Source organism: Callorhinus ursinus, unplaced genomic scaffold, assembly GCF_003265705.2.
Source record: "Callorhinus ursinus isolate GAN/ISIS: 27379988/994484 unplaced genomic scaffold, GSC_fseal_2.0 scaffold90, whole genome shotgun sequence".
Lineage (NCBI taxonomy): Eukaryota > Metazoa > Chordata > Mammalia > Carnivora > Otariidae > Callorhinus > Callorhinus ursinus.
The window spans coordinates 1896417-1922424 of record NW_027397152.1 but is presented as its reverse complement, the minus strand read 5'-3'; the positions used below and the strand labels follow the sequence as shown (position 1 = coordinate 1922424).

General features: G+C 34.8%; 2 protein-coding genes across 8 annotated transcripts in view; both read right to left on the bottom strand.

The window, feature by feature from the left end:
• Positions 1–2934, bottom strand: part of GOLPH3L (golgi phosphoprotein 3 like) — a 40034-nt gene extending 37100 nt beyond the window's left edge. Inside the window, exons 1-3 of one of the 2 annotated variants that reach the window (XM_025858437.2) lie at positions 2768–2934; positions 2184–2320; positions 722–916 (exon numbers count right to left, since the gene is read on the bottom strand). In XM_025858437.2, coding sequence (XP_025714222.1) covers positions 722–904 — 183 coding nt within the window. In that variant the 5' untranslated portion in view covers positions 905–916; positions 2184–2320; positions 2768–2934. The remainder of the gene's footprint in view (positions 1–721; positions 917–2183; positions 2321–2767) is intronic. The other variant, XM_025858436.2, reaches the window with a different exon arrangement.
• Positions 2935–4525: 1591 nt separating this feature from the next.
• HORMAD1 (HORMA domain containing 1) lies at positions 4526–25962 on the bottom strand. 6 transcript variants are annotated; one of them, XM_073888460.1, is made up of 15 exons: positions 23269–25962; positions 21899–21961; positions 21032–21176; positions 18226–18289; positions 17587–17623; positions 15762–15782; positions 15466–15492; positions 13862–13929; positions 13216–13367; positions 11519–11778; positions 10100–10166; positions 9945–10021; positions 8930–9013; positions 6858–6929; positions 4526–4833 (listed from the first exon to the last, which is right to left on the bottom strand). In XM_073888460.1, the coding sequence occupies exons 2-15, from the start codon at positions 21929–21931 to the stop codon at positions 4753–4755; spliced, it is 1188 nt and encodes a 395-aa protein (XP_073744561.1). In that variant the 5' UTR covers positions 21932–21961; positions 23269–25962; the 3' UTR covers positions 4526–4752. The 6 variants fall into 6 exon arrangements, with proteins under 6 accessions (XP_073744561.1, XP_025714218.1, XP_073744562.1 ...); XM_025858433.2 differs by having other exon boundaries at positions 23279–25962; XM_073888461.1 differs by lacking the exon at positions 6858–6929 and having other exon boundaries at positions 23279–25962.
• Between the last annotated feature and the right edge of the window lie 46 nt (positions 25963–26008).

Here is a 26008-nt window from a genome sequence, read left to right as displayed (position 1 = left end):
AAAAATAAGTTATATTTCTTCATAACCTCTTCATGAGGGAAGAAAGTAAAATAATAAAAAGTTAAATTACAAATGAAGGATAATGTACTACAGTAGAAAAACCAACAAATATGTGGTTATACCATAAGAAAGTGTTCTATTAATAAGGGAAAACTTAAGAGAAATCTGCAATTAATTTAAAAACATTTTCTAAAATTAAAATATTCCTTTATCAGTTGATATTTAATTTCTAAAGATCCACAGAAATGAATTAAAAAAAAGATTTCTACTGCATTGTTAAGTTGAAACCTATCCACTGTTTATTTTTGTAAAACAGCTAATCATACATGTTTCTTGTCTTGTCATTTAAAAGATTTTCCTCGTCATAGTTCAAGAGAATTTCAATGTGTGGGCCCTCTTTCTTAGTTTAACAGGAGGCTACTTCACCATCAGTCTCAGTTGGGAAACTAAAGTACAGAAATTTTACATGTGTTATACTCTCTCGTATCTTCTAAAATTTTGGAGGAATTTTGTAATTAAATTACACTTCAAGTAATTATACTTCTGGATTTTATCCTCCAAGCATCAGCCACCCTCCCAAACTCCCCCAACCCCCAGATAGCTAGAGCACAGTTCTAAGGGCAACTTAGCATTAATGAAAACATTCTGTCAGATTACTTCCTAAAAACATTCCAATATTCAAGAGTCTTTGGGAGAGTCTTAGCAAACCCAACTGTGTTACCTCTTTATCTTTTAGTCCCAGGAGCAATACTTCTTCCATAAGGGTGAGGCGAATATCCTTAGAGTCACTAAAGTCTTCATGGTCTGGACTCCTGTCTTGATTAGTGTCTTCCTCACTTTCCACTTTCTTTTCAGAGTTCTTGCCTACTTCAGTGCGACGGGCCCGGTGAGTTAAAGTGGTCATTCTCACCTGTTTCTGGAGGGGGTGATGAAAAAAAATATCTGTAAGTGAGCATATGTAAACAAAAACATACATATTCATACAGACCTACCACAAATGTATACAAATATGAAATATATACATAAACTTAAACAGAGAAAGAAAGGGGTAATAACCAGAAAAATTAGGCGGATAACACAATATGTTTTCCAAAGTACAATAGCTTGAAGGCACAGAAGGCATTGACAGAAAATCAAATCAGTAACCTTAAAGACCAGTACAAATGATCTTTCTTTTTTTTTTTTTTAAAGAAATGATCATCTCTTAAGCCTGCTGATTTTGTGTGCATAATCTATAATCCAGGAGTATATATGCATCATTGTAATTCCTTTTTCACAAAATGGATCCTCCCCAAGTTAAATAATATGGGACAGCAAAAAATTGTGAGAATCCAGGCCCAAAATGCATTTAATAATTTATATGTAACTTATATAAACATTCAATGGCACATAAAATATAAAAAACAGAGAAAGTAAAAAAATAAGAAAAACTAAATATATATATTCTCAGATTTTCTTCTCATAATAACTCATCTCACGCACTCCCTTTGGAAATCACATCTACAGAGTATAACACTCAGAAGATCATGTGTAGTAATTCCATATGGACAGAAAACTTTCATCTCTATCCCTAGCTAGCCATATTGCAAATAGTCAAATAGCTGCCAACAAAAAGTATCAGCAAGAGAATGTTAAAAGATTAAAAATTTCTTTCTCAATTGCAAAAAAGAAAAAATCAAAGCACATGCCCTTTTACACTATGTACTACAAATGTTTTAAAAAATTTAGTCAAGAGAAATGGCACTAAATCATGTATGATAAAGTTTAAAGTTAGCATACTTTATTTTAAAATACATCTAAATGCCAGTTTTTAAGATGATATACAATAAATATTTTAATCAGTAATTATTTAAAAGAATATCTTTTTCAAGATCAAAAGAATGCATTCAAGAGCCTCTGTGATTGGATCCTGTTCTAGCAATATTTCCCATTCATTACTCTCAATTATGTACTGTTAACAAACCATTTCTCAAACATGTCCCATGCTGCCATTTCAGCTCCTTTGTACATGCTGGTGCTCTCTCCCCTTTCCTTTCCTCTTTATATTCTACCCATTCTTCAAAGGCCTATCGAGGATCCAGGTAAAGCCTTAAGTGAATCCCCTTCTCCATTACCCTTATGTCCCATGGCCAGAAACGGTCTCTCTCTCAGCTGTACTTTCACAGAACTTTATTTATACTTACATCCTTTATAGTATTTATTATAGTCTTTCTTTTGGTATGGCTGTCTCTCAACTGTAAACTTCTTGAGGGCAGGGATAGTGTCTTCTTGGGTTTTTATAGTCTCCATAGCAACTAGCACAATGTCTTTAGCGTTGTAACTGCTCAATAAATATATACTGATTAAAATGAATACTCAGAAATGCATGTGAACATTTTTAAATAGAAATACAAGTGAAGCGACTTACAAAAGATTCTTTGTACAAGGCTATATTTCAAATACAATTCTTGGTGGGAGGCGGGAAGAAGTGTGAAGGAGAAAAAAAACAACCATGAAATAATGCTTAAGGGCATTAACCCTATCTGGCACTGTAAACAGGGTTTACTTCCTAAGCCAATCCAAGAAACTTTAAAGTCTTCAGAGAAAAAAAAAGGGGGGGGTAGATTTTGAGGAACTAATACCCCCTGGACATTTACTAGTTAAAAATCCTCTTTGGAAAAAAAAAATGACCAAAAAGTAACTAAATAAGAACCTCCCTCTCCCCATAAAATAAAAAATCTGAAGGCTTTTTTTGGACATTAGGAAATGTATATCCTCCGTTGCTTACCTGACGTTACTCCTGGGTTACGGCTGGACACAGGCAGCAGCTTGCGCTCTATTTTAGGGGGACACCTGTTCCCCCACGTCCCTCCCCCAACCCCGTCCTAGTAGGTAAAAAAACTTCTCAGCCACGCAGAGAGCACAAACTTCCTGATCCTTCGATGCAGAGAAGGAATAACACATCAGCTTCCTCAGAATCCCTAGGCAACCTACCTTGGTGTTTCTTCATTGGACCAATCAGAAACCGCCAAGGTTGAGTCCAGCCAATCGGGGCTTACAAGGGGAGGCTCTCCTCGGGCTATTGTGTTGCGATCCCGACAAACACCACCAAAAGGAGGCAGGTTTGGGTCAACCTGACAGCTGGTCAATCCAATGAAGTAACCTTGGTAGAAGAGAGGAAAGGGAGCTGTGCTCCCCACCCCCATTAAACCGGCCAATCAAAGCGTTCAGTGAGCGAGCACAAGCTGCTGATCTACAAAGGTTTTTGTTGGTCAATCTCTGTAGCAGGTGTGTTAACTGTAGTAGTGTATTTTAGGACAATTAGGTGAGATGTGCTGGGATCCAAAAAAGCTAAGAATAAATAAACATTTTTAAAAATTGGTTGTTTTCGACAATTAGCTTGTCCCTAACTTTCCTGTTTCAGAAAAAAACCTGATCTGGGTCAGTTTGTGGACGTTTATTTGGTTTACATTAAACAGGATAGGTACATTTCTACCATTACATACACACGAACCTTCTATATTAGCGCTTGTTACTGGCAAACCTATGGATAATCTTATGTTTTATAATATGGCTGCTAAAACTGCAAGAAGCAAACAGACCAAGTTTTAAGTCTTCCTTTTTTAAGGCAAAGGAAATGGTCAAAGCTGAAACCAGATCCCATGTTTCTCACTAAACGCACAGTATCTTTCACACTACCACTCAAAGTTCTGGGAAGTGTGCTTAACTCTTGCAAAGTATCATCTACCAAAATGATCTCAAAATTAGTACCTAAACACTTTCTGCTAATTAAATAAAAATTAGAAGCCATGGAATAGTCTAGATGCTGAACAATATTTTATTTATGCTGCCCAAAATGCCAGACCTTAAAAATCAGTCCTCATTTTGCCTTGAAGTAAAAAAAAAAGTTTTAAAAGATTAAAAAAAAAAAAGCACAACTAAATTTTACTTAAGTCACTCAAACGGATAGGAAGTAGAAAATGTTGTCCCAGAATAGTAATTTTTTATCTCCTCCTCCCTTCCTTGTCAGCCCCTTATTTTGCCTCTGCCTTTACAAAATCCTCCTGTCAGATGCCAGCCTTGTTCCCAGTTCTACCACCTGGCTCCAGAAGTATGCAGCTGAGAAGGTCTCCAAGCTCTGACCCGAGTCATTGTCTCAATTCCTTGTTCTTCTAGAGTATTCTGTTGCCACTTACGCCAGTTCTTTTGGCAGTTGCGCCCAACATAGTAAATCCAGACACACAGTGACATATATAAAATATGACCATTACCAATTTTTAATGGTATGTTCTGTATTACTATGTTAATATACTCTATCAAAGTACCGAAGAACATTGTTTTAATGACACCAGGACAAACAGCCAGTTAAGTGTTATAGTTTTAACATAAGTAAAAAGTAAATTCCTACCAAAATTTAATAACAAAATAAACATTATTTGTTTTTAAAATTGGCTCTAGAGGGCCTTAAAAGTTAATATATGTTTAAAGGAAGTATCCACCAAAATGGAAGATAGATCAATATTGAGTAGATAATGAGCAAAATCAATTATGACACTGGTACTTTTGGTTTTATTCAAAAGTTCTCTTGCATTGTCTCAGATAAGACTAAGGATCACAATATATGACAGCTAAAAATTCATTTTACTGTACTAACTGCTTAAGATTACATATAAATTTTCACAGGAAGGGCAAATACACGTTAAAATAGTAATACAGTGTACTGTAGTTTAAATGTTGAATACTTCGCAAACGTGCAGAAGAAAAAAATAATTTTTATATACGCTCCCTTGGTTCACTAAACTTTCTTCTTTTTGGCACTGACTCTTGACTAGAAGAATCAAAGTGATGAAGGACCTGTCAAAAGAAAACAACTGCTAAGGATACTTTCCAGTTTACATGTCTTTACTTTTAGATTTTTTTTTTTATGTTTCTGAGATTTGTTGGTTTGTTCCTTCCTTCCCTTTCTTTTTAAAATTATATGTAGTGTAACTATTTCCTACTAAGATAGGATACCTGAGTTCTTTAAAAAGTAGGGTAAATTTTATTACTGATATATCTTCTGGTGGCTGCTGAAAGTATATATTTATAAAGTGTAAGGTCTTCATTAGGGTTGTTGGAGAAGTCAAAAACATAGATCTAACATTATGCCCTCAAAATAGTAAAATATTTTTGGGGGATAAGAAGGAAAAAAGATTTTTATTTTTATTTTTTTTAAAGATTTTATTTTTATTTACTTGACAGAGAGACACAGCGAGAGAGGGAACACAGGCAGGGGGAGTGGGAGAGGGAGAAGCAGGCTCTCCACCGAGCAGAGAGCCCGAAGCGGGGCTCGATTCCAGGACTCTGGGATCATGACCTGAGCTGAAGCAGACGCTTAACGACTGAGCCACCCAGGTGCCCCGGAAAAAAGATTTTTAAATGAGCTGCAGATAGAGAAATATTCTACCTTGGCACCATGTAAGATTTAAATCATGTATTCCTTTTGTATCCCTGGTACTTAGCAGTGCCTGACAGATATTAGACATTCACTGCACACTTTTGAATGAATGGGAGAACAAATAAAGAAAATTCCTGGGGTGCTTGGGTGGCTCAGTCTGTTAATCGTCTGCCTTCTGCTCAGGTCATGATCCCAGGATCCTGGGATCGAGCCCCACATTGGGCTCCCTGCTCAGTGGGGAACCTGCTTCTCCCTCTCCCACATTCTCTCTGCTTGTGCTGTCTCTCTCTCTCTCTCTGTCAAATAAATAAATAAAACCTTAAAAAAAAAAGAAAATTCCTAAAAGTATTCCCTGAGTTACTCAACTTTCATTTTTTCTGAACTCACTAATGATACAAATTGAATGATTTTGGGGAAAAAAATCAAAGCTTAATACACTGGGAAAAGTTAGACAACTTAATATATTAATGAAGTATCAGTTATTTAATCCCCTTAAGTTATGTAAATTGAAAATGATATTAACTATATTTTTGAGATTACCCCTTTAACATTTGATTTTTAAAGCAGTCTTAGATATTCAGTTGTCTAAATGTTAACCTACTAATAATACTAAAAATTCTAGTTGAAAAATATAAATATTTATCTCAGAAATGACAAATACATGATCTGATTGGGTAAAATAAGGTCCCAAATATGAAACAACTGTTAAAAAAATTTAGGTCAAGAAAATTTTTTTCTCCTAAGGTACTAAGAGGAGATGTTATTTTTTAGGGAACAAGTTTATTTGGTAACTTATTTATACTTCACTTTTGTTCTCTAGGAAGCTCAGATCAGATTTGTGGCCCAACTTCAGCTCTATGTAAATAAAATGGCCTAAATATTCTTATACTCTCATTTTCTCATTCTACTCATATTTTTCTGGATGTACCGATTTTATTTTTTTATAAATTTCTCCAACTACTTGAATCATTCATGAAATCAGTAAATATTTATGTGGAAAAACTTAATTAACATAGCACATCTTATTTTAAAATCACCTCATGTTTTAGAACCAATTACATATAAACAAGATTTGGATATCAGTACTTTGAGGTAATATCCAGGGATATTATCATATTTATCATTTAAAATTTAATCTAGGGGCGCCTGGGTGGCTTAGTCCGTTAAGCATCCAACTCTTGACTTCGGCTCAGGTCAGATCTCAGGGTTGTGAAATTGAGTCAGGCTCTGCACTGGGCATGGAGCCTGCTTAAGATTCTTTCTCTTTCTCTTTCCCTCTCCTTCTGACCTTCCTCCCTGCTCTCCCTTTCCAAAAAAAATAAATTAAAAATAAATAAATAAATAAAAATAAAATTTAATCTATAGTAATGATAGTCTGATACTTGCCGTTTTATTCAATGGCAATTGAATTATATAACCTATATATTATCATAAAACTTACTGTTTTCCCAGGTTCGAGTTGACTTCTCTTCCGATTTTCTTTAGAAGATTTTACTGGTTGATTTCCATTAGCCTCCACAAAGATGGAATAATTACTAATTGATTATTTCTCAAAGAACAACCAACACTTGATTTTTTAACTATGGGCAACTATATGCAGTTTTTTTTTTAAAAGCTTTCCTGAGATATAATTCAGATGCCATACAATTCATTTATTTATAATTTTACAGTTCAAAAATTTTAAATATATTCAGAGTTGTGCAACATCATTGTAGTCAATTTTAGAACACTTTCATCACTCCAAAAAGAAACCCTGAGGTTGATTTGTTCCCTTTCTTCATTCTCTTTTTTTTGAAAATTACACCTAGTATAACTATTTCCTACTAAGATAGGATACCTGGGTTCTCTGAATGTAGAGTAAAGCTATCACTTCCCAATTCCCCCCTTCTCCCACTAGCTCTAAGACTTTCTCTCTCTATAGAAATCTCTTTTCTGGACTTTCAGATAAATAGAATCATATAATATGTGGACTTTTGTAACTGGTTTCTTTCATTTAGCATGATTTCAAGGTTTATCCAGGTTGAAGCATACATCAGTACTTCATTCCTTGTATGGCTGAATAATATTCCATGGTATAGATATACTATATTTGTATAGCCATGTGTCTGTTGATGGATATTTAGGTTTATTCCACCTTTTGGCTATTGTAAATAATGCTATCTATGCAGTTTTTAAAATGAATATTGGATGATGAAACATTATTAGCTGTCATATTACTATTCTCTAAAAGAACATACTTATTTTCCAATGCTGAAAATGTACTTTTCAATAACTTTCTTAGTGTATATACTGTTAAATATTTTCATTTCTTGCCCTTTCCTAACAATAATTCAGCTATGATTCTCAAAATCAGGAGTACTGTGACAGAGAGGTCATATCCAAAACCATGGGCAATTTCAGAAATGAATTTATGTCCCCGAAGTATCTTAATGTCATATTACAAGAAAATCCTTCCTAATACTTTTTTTTTAATTCTTGCTTTTCTCGCCATATTCTAGTAAAGGATACTCATCCTAAGTAGAAGTTGCCTAGAAGACCGTTTTGCTGCAAGCTGTACTAATTTTTGAAATTCTTTTATCTCTTGCTTTCATCAGCATACTAGTTTGAATACTGCCTTCTGCCAGTTCAAACTTCCTATGGAGAATGTAGAAAAAGGGGACCTGGCCAGCTCAGTTGGAAGAGCATATGACTCTTGAACGTGGAAAAAAGGGCACCTAAAAATGGCACTATAATCATTGGTGTGCTGGTAAATGTTTAACAACCAGTTCTCTAGGAGTAACAAATCCTGAGTTGAGGCATTTGCTGATTTCCATGATGTGAATATTCTCATCATGTCCAACTTCAAGCTACCAACATGACATCACTGAATGAAGAGTTGGGAAGAAATGCCCCTATACCACTGTTAGAGTGTGCTATTTGTTTCCTAAATTTAGATATAATACTTTACAGAATGGTTTTTCTTCATCTCTGAACCTCTGAGTAACTTAAAGGTCTAAAATAAAATACAAATTTCCATTTAGAAAAATAGAAAACTAAAATAAAGCAGTGGGTTTTTTGCTTAAAAACATGAGATTCATTTTATGCAAAATATATACAAAACATTCATTTTTAATGTCTTATTAACAAGTCAGAACATGAGAATATTTTGGCATTCTAGGCAATTCCTTGGGAGTCTGGAGGATAGTGTCATTTCTCAAAGCCTTTCCTGAATTCTCCTCTTTTATGTACCTTCAATAAAATTCACCATTCTTTCCTTTGTTCCATGTAGCCTATTCAAACTGCTATCATGGCCCTCTATCACTGCTTGTTGACTTCCAATTACTAAACTTTTAGCTAAGATCAGGAACTATGTGTTATTCATGTTATATCTCCAGCACCCAGTAAAATATCTGACACATAATAAGTGCTTACTAAATATTAGTCCAATAAAGGAAGGATTAAGAAGTCAAGTAAACTCACATGTAGGAAAAAATCATACGGTTAGAATGGAAAAAAATCTAAAGGTACACTTACCATTTTATTCTGAAAGATTTTTCCACTTCTTGTTTTACTTTCAGACACATCAAGTTCAGATGTTTTACTGACTAACTGTTCAACCTAGAAAATAATAACACAAAATCACATAACATAATAAAAACTTTCCATAACATAATAATGGGGCTCCAAAATTCAATAAGATAAAATCTAGGGTCTTATTATGTTAATGAAAACCATTAATTTTAAGTAGTTCTTACTGTCACAAAAAGGGCAAAGATAAAGATAATGAAACTGACACTGTATATAATTGATCATTCACTGAACTGAAAAAGTCCCAAATGATCATCAGGCACTACACTACTCTTCCAGAAGATAAGAACTTTAGCTCACTCCAACTAGAGAAAGGGGAAATGCAGAGGAAGGTGGACAATAATCAGTCCCATTATTTTCAAGTTCTTTTTATCTAAATGTTATATCAAGATTTTATTGTCTATGGAAAATGAAATTAATCGTGCCTGCTCCAGGCAACAAAAAGTATTATATACTCCATTTGTAAATACAAAAGGTGGTGGAATAATTGCTTAAGATTCTATCTAGCTCTGAAATTCTGAAATTCTATGAGCAGTATTTAGGTTTATTACTAAATAAACCCACAGTAATATACTCAAAACTTTCAACATATTTTTCAAATTTTGTTAAAAAGCATTCTTAAGACCTAATTTTCTTCTTCTTCTTCTTCTTTTTTAAAAGATCTTATTTATTTATTTGACAGAGAGAGACACAGCAAGAGAGGGAACACAAGCAGGGCGAGTGGGAGAAGCAGGCTTCCCGCTGAGCAGGAAGCCCGATGCAAGGCTGGATCCCAGCACCCTGGGATCATGACCTGAGCCGAAGGCAGATGCTTAATGACTGAGCCACTCAGGCGCCCCAAGACCTAATTTTCTTCTAAAAGACCTTGAATATAATAATAAAACCTGAAAATTAACTAAATAAGCATATGTCATAGTCTTGTGAAAAAAATTAAAAGTGAGATGAATTATCAAATTTATACCTGAGAATGAGAAATTGAAAGATCTAGACTTTGTTTAGACCTCATAATTCCATCTTCCTCACAAATTAAACTTGGTTCTGTTAAAAAAAAAAGAGTTAAAATGGCATAAAATTGAATTATAAGTAAATTAATCTATGTTTTCATCAATTTCTTACCTCCAAGTTCAGAAGATCCAGGGTTTTTTTTCTGCTCTTCCATTTTAGTTTCAATGTCAAAATCATCCTACATAATTACATGAAGAAAAAAATGGACACATTTCAAAAAGCAATTAAAACAACTGGGTAGAAGTATTTATGAACAAATGTGTTTTACATGAAGGTTAAATATAACATAACACTACAACTACCTTACACTTGCTAGAAATAAAGTCCTATAATTACCATAACAAGGTACCATATTTATCCAAATAAAGTATATAAACTACTACTTTACTTTGCAGGGTTGCTTTAAGGACAAATACACAACTCTCTCAAAAATATATAATGGTTCTAAGAACCCTTAGTTCTTACTATTGTTTGAGGGCAGTGAATTAGACAAGTTCATAAAACTACTACTTCTGTATCTCCGGAATCGCTATACAGATGTTATCATATGCTCTGGATAAAAAAATGCCCCAACCCTCTTCAGGGAGTTTGTGAAGAAAAAGCTCAGTCATGGTATGGTAGAAATAGCAAGAAGTTTAAGGTCTACTTTATAATTATTTTTCTCTTTGTGACATATGTCAAAGAGCTTTAAATATTTTAAAGAATGCAACATAAATCCCAGCTATATTTGTTTATAAACCATCACCGGGATTTAGGTTTTGAGAAGACTTCTTCAACTAAACTGGTTGAAAACTGAATTTTCTATTTGTTAGGATGTGGCAAAACCTAAATTAGAAAAGTCAGTCTCTATACATAAGTACTGAGGTTATAATTTAGAATAAAATGAGGTAACAGAACAACAACAAAGATTAGATTAAAAAACAATCATGTTAATGTGAAAGATTTCCTGGGAGGCAACAATTAAAAAAAGACTTTTTTATATTTCTAGTCATCCATTCAACCAATACTGAGAATGCACACTGTACACTTAAATGCTAGGCACAGGAGGATTACGAAGATGAGACACATTTCCTGCCTTCCGGGAACTTCCAGGCTGCTTCAGGACAGTGACTTTGCAGGCCCCAAGGAAGTTCAAGCACAGGTCTAAAGTGAGCACCTAGTAGGGGTATGGTAGAAAGGATTCCAACATTAGCTGGGCGATTGGAGTAGGTTTTCAAATTATGCTCCAGACCAGAGTTTCCTTAGAGTCCACTATGAGGGTAGTTGAGGTGGTGAGTGGCTGGGCCTCCAGGACCATTCCCTGCTTCATTCAGAATAGTTGTGCTTTTAAATTTCTGATAATAATGTTTGTACCAAGGTAGAGAGTTTTAAAACGAAAAGCCGATACTTTCTTTAAGGTCCCTACCAACCTTGAGTTTATGATTATAATACAGTTTTTACATAAATATTAATGAGAACTAGAATTAGTCTTCAGAATTGAGTCAAACATTTGTTACTATTGTACTTTATAACTCTTTAAAATGTACTGACACTTATATAATGCTCCTGTTCATCATCTACATCATCTTTGTCCATGAGAATTTTTTGAAGTGGTGTTTTTAATTGTTTTGGAGACAATATAGCTGAATCAATATTTTCCATTCGTTCTTTCTCAGTAGTCACTTTTACTTTGAAGGTGTGAAAAGGTGTTGGGACTTCTCCCACATTTAAGTACATAGGCTCCCCTTCAAATATCACTCCTTCACAATCACCATCCTTAAAACCTGGAGGCTGGTAATCTGGGGGTGTAACTGCAAAAAGTAAGTATAAACTGTGATCATGAAATTGAAGAGAACATAATAACAATAATAATAAATACAGATTGAAGACATTTCAAATAGTATAGAAAGGCAACCTTTTTTTTTCATTTGACTATATGAACCTGAATAAATTATTTATCATCCTTGATTTGGTTTTCTCATCTGTGAAATGGGGATAATAATAGTACCTACCCCATGGGGTCATTGTGGGTGTTAGATGAATTAAAGTGTGTAAAATGCTCAGACCAGAACTGGAACATTTTAAGTATTCAATAAATGTTAGTTGTTATTATTGTTGTTGCTTTATGTACTTCTAGAAGATAATACACATGTAAAATATATATTTCATATATATGTATATCCTTAACAAAACACAAATAAGATCATACTGTTCAATACCTAGCTGTTTTTTTTTAAGATTTTATTTATTTGGGAGAGACAGAGCATATGTGTGTGTGTGTGTGTGTGCATGTGGGGGGTGGGGAGGTTGGGGATGGGGAGGAGCAGAGGGAGAGGAACAAGCAGACTGGTGCTGAGTGCAGAGCCCAGTGGGGCTCAATCTCATGACTCTGAGATCATGACTTGAGCCAAAATCAAGAGTCAGAGGCTTAACCGACTTAGCCACCCGGGTGCCCCTATACCCACCTAGCTGTTTTTAACATTTCTTTTTAATCCATTTTTAATATTCCTTGGATAAATTATCAGCATATTCTTTTTAATAGTTTGCATAGTATCCTTATAAACCTATAATGTTGCATGTTTGTGTTAAGTATATTCTCAAGATACTTTTCTAGCTATAGAATTTCTGAATTAAAGAGAATGTGCATCTAAAATTTTGATACTGCTAAATTGTCTTCTAAAAATGTTGCACCTATATACATTCCCTCAAGAATTTATAAAAGTGCCTGCTTTTCCCCACACCCTTGCCAATAATTGGTTTACAAATTTTACTGCTCCGGTAGGTGAAAAGTGGCATCTCAACTGTTTCATTTCTTTTATTAGTGAGGTTGTACCTCACATGGATATGTTCATATCACTGGAAAAGTTTGTGTATATTTGAAAGTCTATTTTTTCAAATTTTTCTCTTTTTTTAAGATTTTATTTATTGGATAGAGAGAGGGAGAGAGAACACGAATGGTGGGGACATGCAGAGGGAGAGGGAGAAGCAGACTTCTCGCTGGGGGGCGGGCTGATGCGGGGCTCAGTCCCAGGACCCTGAGTTCATGACCTGAGCCAAAGGCAGACACTTAACTGACTGAGCCACCCAGGAGCCCCTGAGTCTTTCTTTTTCAAATACTGATATTAATGGAAATTTTATAATTTCAAAAAATATATTACAATTTAGGTGCTTAAAATCATTTGGGATGAAAACCAATTGTTTCAATAATAAAACATATAGGTACCAACAGGATGTATTATAAATAGTACCTTCATCGTAGTAAAAAAGTTTCATGGTCAAACAAACATCATTAGGTAAAGGTCCCAGATTTTGCATTAGAATATAAATCTTGCGAATGAGGAGAATACTTGCTTTCTTGGTGTCAGCAGATGACATACTAGATTCACTATTTTGGTTTTTACTAGAAGAGAATCACACATTAATTTCTTTTATGACACCATGGCTTCTGATAACAACTTCACATTTTACTATTTGACATTCTTATTCCTATTATACCATTAAGTTTTTAAGTTGAAAGTTACCATAAAATGTTTTAATGTCACTATTATTAAAATTAATATCATTATTAATAATGTTATAAACTAATAATTTTATTTAAATTAATATGCCTTTTATATAAGATGTTTAAAGGAAATGAATGAGGGACTTTAATTACATTTCTAATCACTCAAGCATACAATAGCTTTCCTACTCTTTGGCTCCTTTCACATTAAAATAGTATAGAATTAGCCACATAATCTGGGCTTGCAGCTACGAAGGATATTTTGTACAGCCACACCTCAATGGTTAATTGGGGATGTTTGAGAAGTTTAAGAATTAATCCTGAAGTTTAGCAATATAGTATTAATATGAATAAGTGGTAATCTGTAATACAAAAAGAAAATGATAAAATACCTTATGAAGTCCATGATTGGTCCATTACTAGAGTACTTGAATTTAAATTGGTAACATTCTGAAATTGTCTTAAATAGAAAACATTGCAGTTATGTATTTGATATACAGTACTGGTGACCAAGTAGCTACAGACAGCTTTTGTATGACTCTTAACATTGATTTAATAGTTTTTTCTGCCATGTTAATCCTTATTGGTCCACTGAAACTTTCAAGTCCTAATAGTAAATTCCCATGATTTGGGATTTGGGGCTTCAGTCTTAAGTGAGATACATATTCTCCCACTAATTGTAATGTATATCATATATACCAGAGGGGAGGAAATCCTTAGCAGGCAGGTAAGAGAGGCAGTATTATCTCTTACTCAAGCAGAATGGCTTTAAGCACAGGGCTTAAATCCTTGCTGTATATAACCGGAAGCAAGTTATTTAAGCCTTCTAAGGTTTAGTTTCCCCAGCTAATAAAAGGGGTTGAAAATAGTACCTATCTCATTGGTGGTTGTGAATATTTAACAAATCGGATAATTTATACAGAGCCCTTAAAATAGTGCCTCGCACACCAATCAATAAATATTAGTGAATCAACAAGGTTGCTCTTTTACTGAAAGAAAAAATGTTCAACTACATAAAACATCTGAAACTAAATGAATATTTTTTGAACAATTAGTTAGCTTCTGAACAATCAACTAATTCACAGCTTTTGCCCATGAGATTTTTTTTTTTGTCACCATGGACATATATTAAGCATTAACTGCAGGCATGAGTATCAAAGAGAAGACACATTGCTAGCCTTCTTGAAGCTTTTTTTATTGCTTTCTTTACATTTCAGTGCTCACACAGGAATGGGGATCAGCTCTCTCTTTTTTAAAAAAATCTGCTTCTCCATGACTGAATGAAAAACTATATTATAATAGGGATAGTGTCATGGTTAAAGCACCAAGATCATGGACTGGCGTCCTTAGGTCCAAATTCTGGTTCTGCCACTGTGATCTTAGGCAAGAAACTTTGTATCTAGGTTTCCTTACCTATAAAGTGGAGATGATAATGGTAGTTACCTTATGAAGTTTATGATGATGAATAAATGAAACAACTCAAAGAACAGAGTCTAATAATAGTAGGTACTCAAATATCTTTTTGCTTTGTTTCTTGTTATTGGTTTTCCCTATCACTTCTTGTAATCCCTTCTTTAATTGTCAGATGAACAGGTGGACGTGACTGGATTGGGATGAATATTCAAAGTTCAAGGATGAGAATCTTATTTTTTGTCAAACTCAACCCCTTTCATAATTTTATAAAAAGAACGTTATATAGAAGCAGAAGTCAGGAGATTAAGGTTATTTCTAAGGGGTTTTGGATTTGTGGCCCAGGATCAGTCACACAATCTCTCTGGCAGTAAGTATATTAATCTGTTTAAAGATAACAATACAATCCTTGGCTTACCTCAAAAAAGCCTTTATGAGGTTCAAATGTGAAAATACATGTGAAAGTGAATACAATTAAAAGCATAAGATAAAAAAAAGAAAAAAATAGAAGCATAAAATATTATAATTTATGTTATATTTAGATATTAGAGATATTATGTTTCTTTACTAACTTAAGCACACCTACCTGAGGGTCTTCTGGATTGGTGTATACCTATTTAAAAATAATTTGTAATTGAGTTATAAAAGACTAAGTATTCAAGGAGAACTAAATTGGATGTTTAGACTAAACTTTTAAATGGATTCAGCAAAAACAAAGTACAAAATGACCCACCAAAATATCAATTTGTTACTTTTTTCCACTGAATAGATCATTTGTTTGAGTAAAATGACATAATCAATTGCTGGTTTTACTGTTATTTAAATAAGCAAGGCTGACTTTGAAAGTCTTTAAGAAAGAACATACAATTTAAAAATACTTACAGCTAGAACAACCATCCTTAGCTGAAATATAACAAAGAACAAAAATCTTACTTTTACTCTATAAAATATTTTTTCATGATGGATCACAAGAATTCTTTGTCTTATTTCAACATTTATTCCTAATAAGAAATAATCTTGCAGAAAATATGATGTATATAAAGCACCACCTTGGATGTCCTTCCTTATTCCCCCAAATCTCTTTCTAGTTGACTTACTGAAGGTTGACATTCATGACATTGACGTAAGCAAATACAGGCATTTCTGCCAGTTACAAGGAAAATATATATTGTGAAATAACATATTAAACCTTACCAATGTAAGAACTGATTTTGAAAAGAGAAAAGTAGAGTTCAGGACTCTGCTCCTTAAATAAAGGGAAGAGGCTTTAGAGACCATAGGAATAGAGAATCACAGGAAATAAACCACTCAAGTTATCTGCCAAAAATCTGAGTCATCCTTGATTTGGATCTTTTCCTCACACTCTACAACCAATCTATCAAGTCCAATCAGTTTTACTGCTAAATAGATCCTGAATCTTTTCATTTCTTTCCTTCTCTGCCATGCTGGTCTAAGCACTGGTGATTTTTCACCAGTACTGCATTAACAGATTAAGCACCATTCTCCTGGATTCCAATCTTATTCTCCTTCCACTGTATATTGTCTTAACAGCAGCCGGAGTGATTTTTAATTTAAAATATAAAACAAATGATGTTACATTTCTACTTAAAACCTTCAAGGGGCTTTTATTTGCACTTAAAATAAAATTCAAACTCCTTACCTATACAGTCCTGAATGCTCTGGCCCTGCCTATCTCTTTAGGCTCCTCTGGTCTATTCTCCCTCCCCTACTGCTCATTGCATTCCATTCCCATTAACACTGGCCTTCTTTTTGTTCTTGAACTCTAAATTCCCCTTCAACTCTTTGTATTTGCTGTTCTGCCAGAAATACTCTCTCCCAAAGTCAATGCCTGGCTGGTTTCTTCTCAATCAAGTCTCAGCTTAAATGTAACCTACGCAGGACCACCCTATCTAAAGTTACCCCACCTCTCCACCTATGACGCACTTTCTCTCAGTATTTTATTGGCATTTAACGTAATTGGAAATTATCTGATTTACTTGTTTTATTGACTGTTTTCCCACTACAGAAGGGACCCTCTTTGTCTCATTGACCACTGTTAGTTCACCCAGCTCCTACCTAGAATATGTGTCTAGCACATAGCAGGCACTCAATATTTAATTAGTATTAAATATTTAATGCCTTAATAAGGGAAGTTAGTGACCATGCATAAAATTTTATCTTTTTTACAATTTTGTTCAGAACTTGACTTCTTTATATATGCTGATATAAACATAAATATATAAAAACACTTACAGTCTACAGTAAACACTTATTAATTGAAATTTCACTTATTCAGAATTGGTGACAATTTAACCTAGACTACACAGAAATTTACTTTTCAACTCTCACAAAGAAATAATTTATTAAATTATTAGTATAAACAAAATTGTAGAAGGAATGTGAAACTAATAAATGAAGTATTTTAAAAGACTTTTTAATTCATTAAGTTTTTGAAGTTAGTATGTGTTACTAAAACAAATACATGTTAACAATTAAAACTAGCTTGGCAAAATTTGTTAAGTATTAATTCTATTGGCTTAAAATGATTGAATATTAGTCTTTAAAATATTCAAATGTTCAAACTTTTGAGTAATTTGGACTGGCCTATACCCAAGTTAGTTTAAATTAATGTTTTACTTTGTGTGAATTGCTGTTACATTTGTAGAGTATAAACTGTAGGAAAAAAGATAAGGAGATATTGACTTACGTATTTTTTTTGTAAAGCATCATAGCATCCTAGCATCCTAAAAAATAACAAAGGATTCATTTTTAGACTGAATGCATTTCCAGAATTCTTTTAATAAGTCTCCATGTTATCTCATTACTAAAGAATATAAAATTTTCTTATTAAAGCTCCCTTCTTTTTTTTTTTAAGATTTTATCTTTTTTAAGTAATCTCTACACCCAATGTGGGGCTCAAACTTACAACCCTGAGATCAAGATCAAGAGTCATATGCTCGGGCGCCTGGGTGGCTCAGATGGTTAAGCGTCTGCCTTCACCTCCGGTCATGATCCCAGGGTCCTGGGATCGAGTCCCGCATCGGGCTCTCTGCTCCTTGGGCGCCTGCTTCTCCCTCTGCCTCTCTCTCTCTCTGTCTCTCATGAATAAATAAATAAAAATTAAAAAAAAAAAAGAGTCATATGCTCTACTGACTGAGCCAGCTGGGCTCCCCAAAGCTCCCTTCTTATTAACCAGCTTAAAATAATAAAACAAAACAAATAGTGGCAGAAATATAAAATGTTGATAGAGGATGGTTCGGGATAGGAGGTAAAATGTCTGGTAACATTAAAAAAATGTTATTTAAGAAAAAAATAATTTAATATCATTAGGTATTCTTTTACTTACCACTTCACTAACTGTGTAGATCCTGGACAGTTTTTATCTTCTCTCAGAATTTTGACACAAAGATCTAAACACCAAAATGATATAAATATAGGGTTGCTTAAGATTAGTAAACAACTAGAAATTTAACTGAAGATTATTTTCTTCAGCTGTGTATTAGAGATATATCATTAAATGGCAATGAACTTCCAGATGATTGGTAGTAATATAATTTAAAAGAAGAAAGGTTTTATGGAAACAAAGAATCTTTTTATCCTTACTATAAAATGGCTTCATAATGATTAAGATACATGTTGATGGGTAGAAAAAAATTATTTTTTAAAAGTTATAAAATGTTTGGGGCGCCTGGGTGGCTCAGTCGTTAAGCGTCTGCCTTTGGCTCAGGTCATGATCCCAGGGTCCTGGGATCGAGCCCTACATCAGGCTCCCTGCTCGGCGGGAAGCCTGCTTCTCCCTCTCCCACGCCTGCTTGTGTTCCTGCTCTCGCTATCTCTCTCTCTGTCAAATAAATAAATAAAATCTTTAAAAAATTATAAAATATTTAAAGTTAGATATAATGCTTTCACACCATCATTATCCAAGAGTCTTAGAGTATTTGCATGGGCCCTTATTCCAATTAAATACTTGTAAAAGACCAAGAAGTTAACTGGCTATCAGAGATAGAGACCTGCAAGAAAGCAACAGGTAACACAATGGAAAGGACTGAGATCTCTGTCTCAGGTTCCTTATCTGAAAAATAGATATAATATCTAACCCACAGACCTGTAATATGAATTAACAAGATAGAATACATAACATAGCGTAACATATTGCCCCAGCATATAGTTAGCTCACAAAGTTAGGTACATACCATGGGCTGGGTAATGAATTATTACTGTAGTATAAATAGGCTTTATTATTTTACTTCCTTAAAATAACACAAGAACATATACTACCAGTGTACAAAGCTAATAATAATAGAATGCTTTTATCTACTTAGTTCATCAATATAAGAGTAATCTCAGGTAAAATTAAACTTGCGAAACTGAGGAAAAATTTTATGATTAAGTGCTTCCAAAGGTATTAAATATACTTAAAAAAAGATTTATTGATTTATTTATTTATTTCAGTGAGAGACAGAGCATGTGCACAGGGAGGAGGGGCAGAGGGAGAGGGAGAGAGAAACTCAAGCAGACTCTGTGCTGATGGCTGAGCCCCATGTAGGGCTCGATCTGAAGACCCTGAGATCAGGCCTGAACTGAAACTAAGATTCGGATGCTGAACCAACTGCACCACCCAGGCACCCCTTAAATATACTTTTTAAAAACCACTTAGTCCACACAAAAACTTGTACATGAAAGTGGCATTATTTATAATAGCCCAAAAGGTGGAGCGCCTGGGTGGCTCAGTTGGTTCAGCATCTGACTCTTGATTTTGGCTCAGGTCATGATCTCAGGGTCGTGAGATCAAGCTCCACGTCAGGCTCCACGCTCAGCACAGAGTCTGCTTGAGATTCTCTCCCTCTGCCCCTCCCCGCTCCTGCTCATCGGTCCTCTCTCTCAAATTAAAAAAAAGAAAGAAAAAATATGTAATAGCTAAAATGCATAAACAACTGAAACAAATGTTCATCAACTGATGAAGGAATAAATAAAATGTGGTATATCCATCTAATGGAATATTATTCAGCAATAAAAGAGAATGAAGTACTAATTCATGTTACCATATGGATGAACCTTAAAAACATTAAGTGAGAGAAGCTGGTCACAAAGGACCACATATTGTATGATTCCATTTATATGAAATGTCCAGAATAGGCAAATCCATAGAGACAGAGTGCAGATTGGTGGATGCCTAGGACTGGGGAGGTGGGAGAAGTGGAGAATCACTTAGTGGGTATGGAGTTCTCTTATGGGTTGATGAAATGTTCTAAAATTGACTGTGGTAATGGTTGCACACCGATTTGAATATACTAAAAATCTTTCAACTGTGCACTTTAAATTCATGAATTGTCAGGTATGTGAATATATCTTAATAAAACTGTTATTTAAAAAAATCTCTAAGCAAAAATTACAGTTTTATCTATTATTTTTCCCCTTTTACTTATTTTATTTTTTAATTTAAATTTAATTAATTAATATATAGTGTATTATTAGTTTCAGAGGTAGAGTTCAGTGTGATTCATCAGTCCTATATAATATGCAGTGCTCATTACATCACAATGTGCTCTCAGTGTCCTTCACCCCTTCCCTTCCAGCAACCCTCAGTTTGTTTCCTATTTAAGAGTCTCTTATGGTTTGTCTCACTCTCTGATTTTGTCTTATTTTTCCCTCTCTTCCCCTATGATCTTCTGTTTTGTTTCTTAAATTCCACATATGAGTAAGTTCATACGATAATTGTCCTCTGATTATTTCACTTAGCATAATACCCTCTAGTTCCATCCATGTCATTGCAAATGGCAAGATTTCATTTTTTGATGGCTGAGTAGTAGTCCATCTTTATGGACTACTACTAGGTATCTTTACTATACTACTAGGTATCTTTACTAGATACCTAGTAGTGCAATTGCTGGGTCAAAAAATTACAGTTTTAAAGCAAGCCAAAATAAAAACATGTTTAAAGAAAGAGTTTTGTGTGTGTGTTTTTTAAATAGGCTCCACGCCTAGCATGGAACCCAACATGGGCTTGAACTCATGACCCTGAGATTGAGACCTGAGCTGAAATCAAAAGTCGGACACAACACACTGAGCCACCCAGACACCTCTAACGAAAGTTTTAAAATAAACATTACATTAAAAAAACTGAAACAAACAAAATATAAACATGACATTACCATCTAGATATCTTGTTCCATAAGCACATTCCGGAAATATTCCTCTCAAATATGTGATGCAGGATACTGAAACTGCTAGGAGCCTCTTCACTAACACTAGAGACTGTTGCTCTGTTGATATCTTATTGGGAAACACCAATGCACTCTAAATTCAAGGAAAATTAAGTTTATTTAATAATAAATTTAGATTTATTTAATAATAAATTTAGATTTATTAAAAATAACATCTTCCTGAACTTTGAGTAGATCTAATTTTGCATAAGCATGATACTTTCCCAAAGAATCCTAACCATAAAAGAAAAAAAAATTCCTAACCATAGTGGTTAGTAATCCCCAGAAAGTCAGGGTGGCTTCTAAGATGTGAGGGTTGCAGTCTAAAGGTAAAATGCAAAAAGTGGTTAAGAATCATGTTAAAAACCCTCCTGAAGGTTGACTGTAAGTGCATAATACATGATAGATAACACTTCTTTTCTCTTTAGTTACTGACTAGGTTTGACACAGGTAACTATAACACAAGAACTGTGAAAAGATGAGAATTTTATCTTTGTGAGGAATGGACATTCATTCCTAGGAATGGACTGCTAAGAATGATAATTTCATCAAAGCAACAGAACAGCATTTATTAACACCTAATGAAAATTGAATATGAACCAGTTATTTAATGCAATGCATCAAATATCTAATACAATTCTCCACTGACTCTATAAAGAGTTTAGTAAATATCTTCAGTTCTTAAAGTATGGAATTTCCTGATCTCATTAAACCCTCAAACAGTTGACTCTAACTTCAGAATATAAAAAGAGTTGAGACTTCAAGAAACAATAAAATTAGCTAAATTAAAATACAGTAAAGTACACAAACTCATACCATGGAAGTTCTTTGCAATTGTGCAGTGGCCATCTTCCGATAAAGTCTTTTCTTTAATTCAACCTTGTGACACAAACACAAACTTTAACTTCAGATCTTATCTTTATCCCTAATATTCTAGTTTATTCCATGTAAAGTCAGAAAGAACTTTATGCAAATAAATGAAAATAAATTTTACATGAATTTCATAAATAAACTTTACATAAATAAGTAAATCACAGTATTCAAGCATTGAGTATATTGCTACAGTTAGGTAGGTATCAGGTAATGAAAACTGCCCCTGCCAAACTCTTTAAAATAATCTAAAATTTTTGTTCTGGATGTGTCTGGGAGGGTGCTGTGGATGAGATGAACATTTGAGTTGCTGGACTGAGCAAAGCAGATCACCCTCCCTAGTGTGAACATGCCTCACCCAGTTAATTGAAGACCTGAATGAAACACAAAACCTGAATAAGAAGGAACCCCTTCTGCCTGACTGCTATGCTGGGACATCTGTCTTTACCTGCCTTTGGACTCAAACTGAAACTTCAACTCTTTCTTAAGTCTCCAGCTTGCTAACTGCAGATCTTGGAACTTTTAATTGTGTGACTAATTCCTTATAATAAAGATCTTTTATATATGTATACCTAAAAAAAAACAACCCAACAACTGTTGGGGCGCCTGGGTGGCTCAGTCCGTTAAGCGTCTGCCTTCAACTCAGGCTCAGGTCATGAAGCCCCTCCCTCCTCTGACTCCCTGCTCAGCGCAGAGTCTGCTTCTCCTTCCCCCTCTGCCCCTCCGCCTGCTCCTGCTCTCATGTGCGAGCTCTCTTGCTCGCTCTCTCTCTCAAATGAATTAAAAAGAAAAAAAAACTTAAAAAAAAGAAAATAAAAAAAATCTTAAAATTTTTGTTTTAAATTTGTAGTTTTGACTGAATCCGGTAACGTTCCTTCACTGAACTTCAGCATGGCTCTCGATATAATGACATATTGTCCTACCCTGTGGAACAACCATAAAAGAGGAACAGAAAATATTCCAGATTTTGGCTGATTCCAATTTCTCGATTATAACTGTTATTTTCATGTGTTTCAATTTTTTTGGTCCCCAGTTTCACTTTTCTTAAATCAGACAATTCAACTGGAAGAGGTCCCATAAGAGACGATTTGCTGTACGTTTTAATTGATCCTGACAAAGCCTGGACCAGACGCCAGAGTTAACCTCGTCTCAAGAACCTCTTGTGAAAAATAAGTAGGTCTACATTCCCCCCCGTGTGTTTCACCATTAAGACTTTAAGAAACTTAAAAGGAGTTGGGAGGTGTTAGAAAATGAGATTAAAAAGCAAAAAAAAACCAAAAACAAACACGAAAGAAAACAAACAAACAAACATATACATTACGGAACCTCTGAGGGCTGGCGCCAGCGACCACCAAAGCTGCACCACGCAGCACGCGCTTCGCCTGATGCGCAGGCGTTTTCCTTCAACCGTCGCTGTTGAAGGCGCGGCAGCAGCCTTGTGACTTCCAGTTGCTTTCCCGCCAAGAGCCGCGCGAGGCGCTCTGGGAATCCCGAGAGGCTGAAGAGCCAGCCTCAGCCAGAGAAATATGCCAGTTTGCTAGCAGGCTAAGGTTAAGTAATTACATGTACCAAGCCTTCCCGAAATACTTAGCTTTCCTACAGTGACTAAAGTGTTCTCAACCGCCGTTTAATTAATCCTGTTAATTTCTGATTGTTTTCTAACTTTCGATTTTGTTGTTGGATCTGCCGCAAATGCATTTCATTCCCACCTTAGTCTCCTGTGTCTTCAGGAAACCAGGTGATCCGGCAGTCTCCTACTTAGATATTTCTACTGTGCTGTCTGTGGGGACAGTGGATAGCTTCGAGTGTAGTTAATGTCTCATTTAGAAGCAGTAATAAAATCAGAGTTGGTCGGTAGTTGGAGATTGCTGAAGAGTACAAGCTGTTTACAAATTGTTATACATCCGAATAAATTGTGTTAGCAGTGTAAACATATCATAATTATTCATTAACTTTGATATGTCTGCATTACCCGTTAGAAAACAGCCACCCCAGTATGAAAAGATTTGCCCAGAGTCAATCAGGAGAGGAATGAAGGCTAGAACCTTGTTTTCAGTCAAAAATTGTGAAATCCCCTGGTCTAGTGATTATTTTGCTTCATAGTTCTTTCACACTTGAAGTTTACAAGGGGCTAAAATTCACTATCTTATTCTATCTTACTCCTACTTTGCTTCTTCTAAGACCTTTGTCTTAGGAAGAAAACACAAGTATTTCTCCTATTTTAGAGGTGACAAAACAGATCCAGGTAAACTTGGTTTCCTGAGACCACAACCAATTTCAGCCTTGCCAGAGGGGGAGCGACGACACCATAATAATGACACGTTAGGTTTATGATTCGGTGCTTCTTATTACATTTACTTTTGAGTTATTAACAACAAACAAAAAAACAAAAAAATAAATAGTTCCTCTTGAATCACAGAATCAGAATAATGCTGTAGGGGATGAATAATTTCTCCTCTAGTTTCTTAGGGTCTCTGGCTGGACCTAAGAATTTAACTGACAGAAAACCGATTAACAGGAAAAACATACAAATTTTAATTATACCTTCTTTACATGCACTTGGGAGTCTTCACAAGAAAAGTTAAGACCCAATTGAGTTGAATGCTTTATATACTGAGTTGGACAAAGAATAATAAATTGTGAAAATGTGACTAGGCTGGAGCAGTTATATGAGTGAGTGACTAGAAAGATAGGGGTTAGGTTAACAAGGTTTGTTTGTATAGATTTATCATGGCCTCGACCTCATGCCTTTGGTGACATGAATTTCTCTTTCCTTCTGAAATAGGGACGATATCTTTCACATGGGAATTTTATCTCCTGCTTTTAAGAAAAGGAAGGAGAATCAGAATGTCCTTCTTGCAGCTGCTATTTTTCAAGTGCTTTTAACTCAAAATAGTATGCTGGAGCATCATGTTTTTGGGTGCTGTGTTCTGAACTCCTTCAATACAATCAGTAACTACTGATTTAACTAACTATATCACTGACTATATTTTGAGGATGAGAGTGGAGAAACGGGTGGTGTTGATGCATCAATTACCATAATAGTAAGTAGATACCATTAAAAAGAGCAATACAAATATATTAGAAACCTGAAGGTAAATACTAAAAGAAACAGCTAAAATAATTATCATTGATTTAAAAGTATTACTGATTTTAAAAATAATTGGTTAAGGGATGCCTGGGTGGCTTAGTCAGTTAAGCAACTGCCTTTGGCTCAGGTCATGATCTCAGGGTCCTGGGATTGAGTCCCGCATCAGGCTCCTTGCTCAGCTTCTCCCCTTGCCTGCCTTGCTCAGCTTTTCCTTCTGCCTGCCCCTCCTCCTGCTTGTGCTCCAGCTCTCTCTGACAAATAAATAAAATCTTAAAAAAAAAAATTGGTTAAGAGAATGGGATGTTAGGCTTTTACAGATACTCACTATAAAACAAACAGCCTTCAGTTATGCATAGTGTTAATCACAGTACCATTTTGAATGTGTCTCTGAATTGTTTGATAACAGCTACTAGGTACTTACTGTAGAGAACATAACATTTTTACTGTCTAGAAATTGATAAATTCTTGGTTATATTACACAAGTACTGCCCAAATACACATATCTATGTACTATGGATCGATTTTTGTATAATTTGTCATTTGCTGTTTGAAATTGTTGGGGAGGAAAATCTTTTCCTGTATCCTTTTCGATTTTGTACTTGGGAGCCTGCATTTTAAATGCACAACAGACAGACTAGCAAGAGGGAAAAACAAATTTAAGTATGTATATATGCACAGGCATTCACAAAGAAACGTGACTCAAGGATGTGGTTAGATTTTGGAGTTTATAAGCCATCTTAATAGGGGAAGGGGAGGAGTAGAGGGGAACTTATGAGAGAACATATGACTTGTAGGAAAAATGAATGGGCCCTTAGGAGAATAGGTGGGATATATGATAGTTTTATGACAATGTCTCTTTAGGTGTTTTCTTATCCAGGGGCTGACTTGTGCTGACTTCTTGTCTTTGGTAATAAGAGTTAATCGTCCCCTGTTGTGAAACTCCTTGGGAGGGGATTCAGGACAAT

Bases quoted from the DNA above. Each gene is read 5' to 3' on its own strand.
- HORMAD1 (XM_073888460.1), bottom strand. From the start codon at position 21,931: ATGGCCACTGCACAATTGCAAAGAACTTCCATG. The intron at 13,930-15,465 runs GTAGGTGTGCTT...TTTCTATTTAAG, and splicing joins CCAATCCAGAAGACCCTCAG to ACAATTTCAGAATGTTACCA. The intron at 4,834-6,857 runs GTAAGTTTTATG...TTCTTTTGACAG, and splicing joins AACTCGAACCTGGGAAAACA to GTCCTTCATCACTTTGATTC.